The following is a 9,163-nucleotide window of genomic DNA, read 5'->3' as shown; positions in this document are numbered from 1 at the left end:
TGATTCACACACTTTACTTACGGTGCCTACTGTTCGCTTGACTCAATTATCTCTATCTTCACTCTATCTGCTTATCTCTTTCTATCTATCTGCCCCCGCAGGCTTTATCTGCCAGGGTTATATACTAAAAAAGGGGGCGTCCCGAACTCACTAGGAAATTCACGATCATTCGAGAAACTCCTCGCACACGCCACCAGCGCCAATGCGCCAGCAGCGTCACGTGACTTCCGCTGTCGTAACAGTATGAAACTATATTTACTTAGGTCATCATCAGACGTAAGAAACTAGCGAAAATTAGGCACAATAGAAAATACAAAATGAAAGATAGTATAATCGCTTGAAGCAAGAACAACAATAAATTTAACCTACAGTTCTATTGACTATCTAGAAACAATATGAATAGAGGAAATAAATTTAAAACATTAAATTTTTTAAATAAATATTCTTTTTATATTGTCACTTATTAAAATACCATTTTATTGAATACGTTACTTTAAAGTAAGTAAGTGTAAATAAGACTGTGTTATATCTAAAATGGGGAGATTTACGTTTTGGATAGACTTTGTTTGATTAACATTTCGAGGTCGGAATTAGCAATAGATATAATAGTGAATCCAGTTTCATATCTGTTATTTCGGATCACTGAATTGGGTGGACTTAAAAGGATCTAAAGTGACACCCACATGTGTTCGTGGATGTGGATAGAAGAATTTCCTTTAGTTTTTCCGATATAGGTGGCCTTCAGTTACCACGCACCGTACAGTCAAATGTAATTTAGACATTACTATATATTAAAAAGATCATGATTTGCGAACGTTGTGTGTTCGTGTGTATATATATATACAAATAGACCTAAAGTAGGCTGTAACCCAGCTCCAGTAACCAAAGTGAGGCGTATTATAACAGGAGAAAATCCATTAACACAAAGGTTAGTGGCAACGGCCGTCCACGTTTCCAAGGCAACAGTATGTAACACAATCAAGAAGGATCTCCGTATCGGAAAACGACACAAGTCCTGTGTAAACAAATTGCTTTCGCAACATATTATATCAACCGCCGTATACAGGCCTCGTTTAGCTGGAGAATAAAACGAAACTTCATGCTATTCCATACCAAAAACATTCCGGTCAACTCGCCTGACAAAGCGCCAACTGATTTCTGTGCAATCGGACTGTTCAAATGAGAGCTGCGAAACCGTCGTCGTTCTCCTACACTAGACGCATTATGGAAAATATGCTGGTCGATACGGTGTGCTATGCACACGATAGCCTTACATCATAGCCATTTAAAACAGAAATTACGCTGCAGGGCAATTGTCAAGATGCACGATCGTCACATAGACTACGACCGGACGTGCCAACGTGAAATGACTTGATGAGGATCCAAAATCATTTTGATATAATGTACTCAACCTTTGTATACACACATATATATATATATGTATACATCCTTCTCAGTTGGCCGGAATTGCTAAATCATATGAATGAAAGGGTTATGATTAGGTACTTTAACTGATGCTTGTTTACCTCCTTCGACATAAAAGTTTACTCTCCAGTAGCCCAGCGGTATGTCTGCGGACTTACAACGCTAGAATCCGGGTTTCGATACCCGTGGTGGGTAGAGCACATATAGCCCATTGTGTAACTTTCTGCTTAACTTCAAACAAACATAAAATTTTATTATTTCCGACAATAGTTCATTTCTGAAATATTTTATTGTTCGGACTCTTTACTAACAACTTAACTTCAGTTTCCAATTTTCTTGTGGCTTTTAGTATATAGAATATCACCACTGAAGACATCAAGTTTGAGTTATTAACTTACTTGTTCTTGTTGTAAACTACTAGGCGGCTGGAGACACATGTAAAATAGCATGCAAGTTTAAAGACACCAAATTGATCGAGCGTATTGGGACACGTCTTTTATGTGTTTAAAATTATTGTCCATTCAGATATATTAAGATCGTAAAGTTAATAACAAGCAAGGCTTTCATATATAAAAGAGTTTAGTCACTCTGATTCTAAGGACGCAACTTAACGCTGCTTAAATTGTAAATAAAAACTTTTTTTATAATTATGTTTTGTTTTTTGTTTTTTCAGTGAATAGAGTACTTAAAATGGCCATTGTTTCCAGGAAAATTTTTATTTAAAAAATGTTTAGACGACTGTTGGTTATATTCATGCATATTTATATCTATATCATCTTTCAAATTCTTTGAATTGTATATGATTTTAGGAAAGAAAAATGTATAAATAAATACAAATTGTTATCGGTAACAAAGGTTTTATTTCGATATATACAACATTTAAAAACATGGAAACTTTAAGACATAGAATAATAGTTATATCTAAAACAACTAAAAAATGTTTGACTGAAGTTCGACGGTATGTTAATGAAAATATATTACAAAGTTAGAGTTCTTCCTCAATCGTGTTGTTCCTGTGGAGTCCCGTTGATGTGTCGACGATTCAGCACACTGGTGAGAAACTAATCGTAAAAATTAATGTCACTTATATCAGTCAACAAACATTACAAAAAAAAATGTTATATAATCCCATATGAATGATATGATGACATTTTAGCGATCATGAAAGAAAGTTAATTGCGGTAACATATTTTTCTGTATTTTTATTTATATGTAAGGTAATGTGTGAAAGACAGACAAGCAGATAGAGAAGGAGAGAGAAAGAAACCACAAAACGACATATATAGTGGGAAAGATAAAAATCACGCAGGGACATAAATAGAGAAGTAAATACACACAAAATATAAAAAGACAGAAATAAAAATACTTAACAACCATTTTTCTATGTAGTAAACCAAATTTCTTGTAAAATTGCTATCAGTTATTTTAACACGGAGTTAGAGAACCGTTATATTTCAATATTCTTCAGTATTTTCTGTTCAAGACGAAATACTTACCTATGTTAATGCCCACTGCTGCCATATCCAATACCTCCTCCACCATATCCGCTGCCTCCTCCACCATATCCACTGCCTCCTCCGCCATATCCAATACTCCCTTTGCCATATCCAATACTCCCTCCGCCATATCCACTGCTTCCTCCACCATATCCACTACCTCCTCCGCCATATCCACTACTTCCTCCACCATATCCACTACCTCCTCCACCATATCCACTGCTTCCTCCACCATATCCACTGCCTCCTCCACCATATCCAATACTTCCACCACCATATCCACTGCTTATACCTCCATATCCGCTACTTCCACCTCCATAGCCACCGCCACCACCATAGCCACCACCTCCTTTGCCGCTCACAAGACCAAGAAGAGTAATGCCACCACCACCACCATAACCGCCTCCGCCTCCGTAACCGCGGCCTCCACCTCCATAACCACCGCCCCCACCATGGCCTCTGCCAATTCCTAGCGAAATGGGAACAGCAAGTAATTGGATCTTGCCTCCTCCTCTGCCGCCACCATAACCACCTCCGCCGCCACCATAACCACCCCCTCCATAACCACCTCCGCCGCCACCATAACCACCTCCTCCATAACCACCTCCGCCGCCACCATAACCACCTCCGCCGCCACCATAGCCTGTGGCTTGGGCTATAAGATCACCAGTTACTTTATCTTTGGTTCCACTTGCTTTTCTTCCTTCTTTAGCGTATGCTATGAGTAGCAAAACGCTGAAAATCAAAGCAGATAAACACTGTGGAGAGAACAGTACATGTTAGAGGGGGAAAAATTTAAAATATGAAACATATTAAGAAATGGTTTCAAAGAAAACATACTAAAATAAGTTCAGGCAGTTATCTTTAATATAAAAAGAGCACTTTACGATATTTTGTCACACGATAACAATGAGGTGTTTTTGTAACTAAGTATGTGTGCTATGATGTTACAATTTTCTGTGATTAGATGTACTAACATATATTTTTTGTGATTAGATGTACTAACATATATTTTTGTGATTAGATGTACTAACATATATTTTCTGTGATTAGACGGACTAACATATTTTTGTGATTAGATGTACTAACATATATTTTCTGTGATTAGATGTAAAATGTTTCGCATATATATATATGACGTAGACATGGTGTTTTTGCATTAATGCAATAAGTTTTAATTCAGTAAAGACTGAACACGTGCAAGAACATACAGCGTAGTCTTAGTCACGAGGCAATATGAGAGACAGATTTTTGAAAATATGTTATTTCTAATTTAAACCGAGAGAGAGAGAGATGCTTAATTATTTTACAGAATAACGTAACCTTTCTAGTCGCCTATTGCTAAATTAAAGACTAGTTAAACACCTACAGATGTAGGGAGTTAAGATTTCTTCCTTCTGAGGTTTTCGCTGAGCTTCTTCTAGTCTTCGTTGTAATTCCGAAAGACTTTGAACAGCTTTGAAAGCTCCGTTTTTATCTTTTGAAAATTTAGTACATTTCTGCTACTCTCATTTCTCTTCTCCCGCGTTTCTTTAAGAAGTTATCGGTATTCATCTTATTCAATATTTTAGCAAACCTTCCCTGACATAAAAAATCTAACTGAATGGTCATTACACTGCTCTCAAAAAGTTTAAGAAATATGGTTTGATTATTATAGGGAAACTCAGAAAGGTTCTTTCTAAAGTCATATTTAAAACAAAAATATATATATTGGGTTTCACAAAGATATCTAAATGTTAAGAGATAGCTTGTAACATTTGCGTACATATATGTATGTATGTATATAGGTTTTCCACGGACATCTAAAAAATAAGAGGTTACTTTTTGACAAATTACAATTACCTAAAGTTGAAGAAAGAAGTTGGGAGATTTAACTGAGAAAAAATGTATTTCAACACAGGTATAGTACTTACATTTAATATTAACTGATATTAGTTCATTAATCAGACAAAAGATGGCAGTAAAGACAGAATAACCACATTTACGTTAATTATTATCAGAGTATATAATGAGAACATACCTTGTGACTCATAATCGACTGATGTAAAGATGAAGCTCTGCTGTTTCTTTTCTGGTCGTCCTCTTGTATTTATACTTGTCTGAAGTTATTCGAGCGTCTTTTGAGGGCGTTCATTCACTTTGCTGTTTTTTTGTTTGTTTGTTGTTTTTGCGTGCGTGTGGACGCGCATGAGCCATGTTGTTAGACAGACAGGCATTAATCAGGTAGTGCACCCATGGTCGAGTTTGTGGCCCACTTGTATAAAAGCCAGAACTAATTATGCCACTTCAAAATGTTGTATGTAAGTATTCAGCCCAGTAAACTTTTCAATGACCGGCCTTACAACAACAGAACGCTTGTAAAAAGAAAACTTAACTTTGTACTCTGATACGAGTGAATGTACTTCATACAATAATAATAATACTCAAAATGATGATTTATGTTTCAAAGATTCACGTTAATTCTAATCTATTATTTGCAACAACTGAAGATTGAAAGGTAATTTTGCAATTAATTAACTAAAAGACACTAGGTAACTAATACTGAGCTAAAGTTTGTGATAATTTAACTTCAATCAAACACATTTAGTTGTTATATCTATGGGATTTTGGGTCCTTTTTATTTCACCATATAGTAACTTGAATTAATTTAGGTATGTGAATAATGTTATGAAAAAGAAATATTTAACACATACATATAATATTTAATTTTAATATTTAGTTAAATGTTCAGTTAGCTATTTCCCACTGTCCATTATAGAAAAACGAGCCCCGGATTTCGCCCTCCTCCCAAATGGCTCAGCGGTAAGTTTGAAGGTTTAATAACGCTAAATAACGTTGTTTCGATGCCCGTAGTGAGTACAGCACAGATATTCTAGTGCGTAGTTTAGCGACAGCCAGCATCAGATTTTGGTATTGCGAGTCCGTAAACTTACCATAAATCCACCGGGAGACATATAGTTGATGCAATTTCATAATAAATTGAATATCATAATATGTTATTTTAGTAAATTCCAGATAGAAGAATCATATATTATATATCAAGCAATATTCGTAAAGGTATTGAACCTTTACTATTAAATTGAAATGTCACGTTATCTCTTCTTATAATAAAAGCAACTTTATTTCATGTGCTTATATAAAATCAACAAGTGGCTATCATTAGTACCAATTCCAGATAGGCACAATTAAATTAATCTACAAAAAACTGCCATTTGATATTTCAAACAAAATAAAATTATGGTTTTTTCTAGCTAATCTCGTGTACCAAGGTAAATTCTCAAGAGACACATTGCTAAACACCCACTCCTGAAAACATAAATTATATTATTCTTCAAAATTAAACAAAAACCCATTAAATCGAAACATCTAGTCTGCGACCTCTCAATGAAATAACCAACATATATTTCTCAGCTACACAGACGTTCCCGGAACATTTAGCTAATTACACTCTTATAAAACGCCTAAATAAATACGTCTTTATAAACATCTTAGCTATATGGATATTCATGGAACATTTAGCTAATTACATTATTGTAAAACGCTTAGCTAAATACGTTTTTAGAAAGCAATTAACTAAATAGATCAATATCTAGAGGCAAGGTAGTTTAATACAGCCAAGATAGAAGTATATAGTTACGCTATCATGACTCTGTAATGACTAAACTAGTCATAAATTTCACTCTTCCATAACTACAATAGAAAACATAGAGTTTACTACGCCATATTAAAATTATTTAAAATATAAAAATTAGCAATTCATCACGTGAAAACCACAGCCGATAAAACGTTGCATAGGTATTGATATTATTTGATATTTCTCAGGTAGTGTGATGCCACCAAAATTTTATCTATTTCAGGAGGAGTAAGTAACAGCTCTTTCCCATGCAAATTATTCATATATTCAGATCATAAAGGTGTGTTCAGATTGGTGGATATAGAATTTTAAGACAGTGATATCTCTTATACTCAATGAATTTGGAGCACCAGGACCATCCAGACGTAAACCTGCAACAACTCTTTCTCCACCTGTGGTAAGCAATACTCAACGGCATTGTACAACAAATGAATATGGAGCACCAGGACCATCCAGAAATAACCCTGCAACAACTATTTCTCCACCTGTGGTAAGTAATACTCAATGGCATTATACAACAAATGAATATGGAGCACTAGGCCCATCCAGAAGTAACCCTGCAACAACTATTTCTCCACCTGTGGTAAGCAATACTAAATGGCATTGTACAACAAATAAATATGAAGCACTAGACCCATCCAGAAGTAACCCTGCAACAACTCTTTCTCCACCTGTGGTAAGCAATACTCAATGGCATTGTACAATAAATGAATATGGAGCACCACGACCATCCAGAAGTAAACCTGTGGTAAGCAAAGTATGGCGTACAAGTGAGAATACTCTTACACAAAGGTCAGTGTCAAAAGCTATCACACGTCCCAGGTAGTCTGCCATGGCCTGGTGTTTAGGGCACTCCATGGGTCGCGAGTTGAATCCCACAACCGAAAGTGATCGGCCTATCAAATCTGAAGGCGTTATAATGTGTCGATCAGTAACACTATTCGTTGGCATAGAGTAGCCAAAGAGTTGGCGGTGGGTGGTATTGACTAGCTACCAGCCCTCTAGTCTATCGCTTCTATATCAAAGAAGGCTAGCACAAATAACTCTGAAGTAGCTTTGCGTGAAATTCAACAAATAAACAGCGCCCCAGACAACAGTACACATTGTAAACAAGAAGGATCTTCAACTATAAAAGCTACATGAATTATGTGTACACAAGTTGCTACAATGATATATCTTTCAACCATTGCATATCTTAATCAGATGAAGATGGAAACAGGTATTCCTGTTATTCCATACAGGACTACATACAAATGGTTTGTATCAATATTGTGTGTAAAACATTGATTTAAGTGTGCAGCCTATGGACTTATGGTATACCCGATTTTCATTGTTTTGCTAGGAGATTTAAGTCGGATATTTCATTAATTCTTTATCTTGATTCTTTTATATTTTATCGTGATACTTGGTTTCATTTTTATCGAATCCAGAAGCCAGATGACAGGAAGAAGAAGCACAAACAGTTTAGATGAACTACCAGTATGTTTGTTTAATAAGAATGTTTGTGTTTCAAGCTACATTTGTGTGTGCTTGTTTTGCTCTACCGTCCGTGTTCAATTCATCCTTGGTTTGAACATTCTGAAATTGTGTTTTGTGGAGACCTTTGGCTTTTCTGATGGACATCAGTTTACCTAAGTGACATTTTGATGCCGTAATCATGGGATTTGTTAATGTAAAGTTTATTTTGAACTCGCTTCTTTTGTTGTTTGCTCTCTGGTACAGTGGATTTACAAAATACCACGTAAAGCGTACGGTGGAGAGAAGAAAGCTGCAATGGTAGTAAGGATTCGGACCGAGAATACGGCAAAGTCTTGGAGAGGCAATCTTCTGGACCTAGAGTTTTCACCAGCCATGGTGAGAGTAATGTCAGTGTTATCAATCTGTTCTCGGGACTGGAATGTGAAAATGCATTCCAGTACTTGAAGCCTACCTTCATTGAAGCACCAGTATTGGTTCATCTTCATTAATGTTGTCCATTCATCCTGAATACTGATGCCAGTCATAATGGAATTGGTACAGTTTTGTCAAAAGTACCGGCTGGGGTAGAGTGTATGATCATTAACTCCAGTTATACATAGAGCATTCCTGAATGATGATATAGTACAACAAAGAAAGAACTGCTTACAATTGTAATATCTGTCAAAAATTACAACCACTGCTTGTATAGCAGAGAGTTCACCATTCAAGTGAATGATGTATCACAGAAATTGTTGATGAACTTCAAAACCCAGAAGATATGATTGTACATTGGATAATCACAGTGCAAGTCTACATCTTTGTTGTGCAACAATGACTTAGTCAACAGCATGGAAGTGCTAATGGATTATTTTGCCAACCCATGAAATACTGTTGATTTGTTTAGCATTCATATCCTAGACACCATGCAGCCGCTAAAGCCATCGAAGTAGCAGTGACATCAAACCATGGAGGGACATCTCAAATGATTAATTCGGAACTTTTAGGAACAGATTAGGAAAGAAACTAAAGGACCCAGACCTAGATTAACTATTTGCCTTGCAGTAATGAAGCTTGCCCACACCACAAACTAGCAACCATAGTACTGGTTTATACAAAACCTGGCGCTTATATAGTCAGTTACGAATGGCAT

General features: G+C 36.0%; 1 protein-coding gene across 1 annotated transcript; it reads right to left on the bottom strand.

Annotated features, from left to right (window-relative positions):
• Positions 1-2,926: 2,926 nt before the first annotated feature.
• LOC106478086 (glycine-rich cell wall structural protein 1.0-like) lies at positions 2,927-8,558 on the bottom strand. The gene is made up of 2 exons (XM_013938598.1): positions 8,294-8,558; positions 2,927-3,639 (listed from the first exon to the last, which is right to left on the bottom strand). The coding sequence occupies exons 1-2, from the start codon at positions 8,556-8,558 to the stop codon at positions 2,927-2,929; spliced, it is 978 nt and encodes a 325-aa protein (XP_013794052.1).
• Between the last annotated feature and the right edge of the window lie 605 nt (positions 8,559-9,163).

The sequence above is a fragment of the Limulus polyphemus genome, unplaced genomic scaffold (genome assembly GCF_000517525.1).
Source record: "Limulus polyphemus unplaced genomic scaffold, Limulus_polyphemus-2.1.2 Scaffold179, whole genome shotgun sequence".
Classification (NCBI taxonomy): domain Eukaryota; kingdom Metazoa; phylum Arthropoda; class Merostomata; order Xiphosura; family Limulidae; genus Limulus; species Limulus polyphemus.
Note: the sequence above shows the minus strand (reverse complement) of the source record. Positions and strands in the feature narration are given on the sequence as shown.

Bases quoted from the DNA above. Each gene is read 5' to 3' on its own strand.
- LOC106478086 (XM_013938598.1), bottom strand. From the start codon at position 8,558: ATGACTGGCATCAGTATTCAGGATGAATGGACAACATTAATGAAGATG. The intron at 3,640-8,293 runs GTATTTTGTAAA...TGCTACTCATAG, and splicing joins TCCACCGTACGCTTTACGTG to CATACGCTAAAGAAGGAAGA.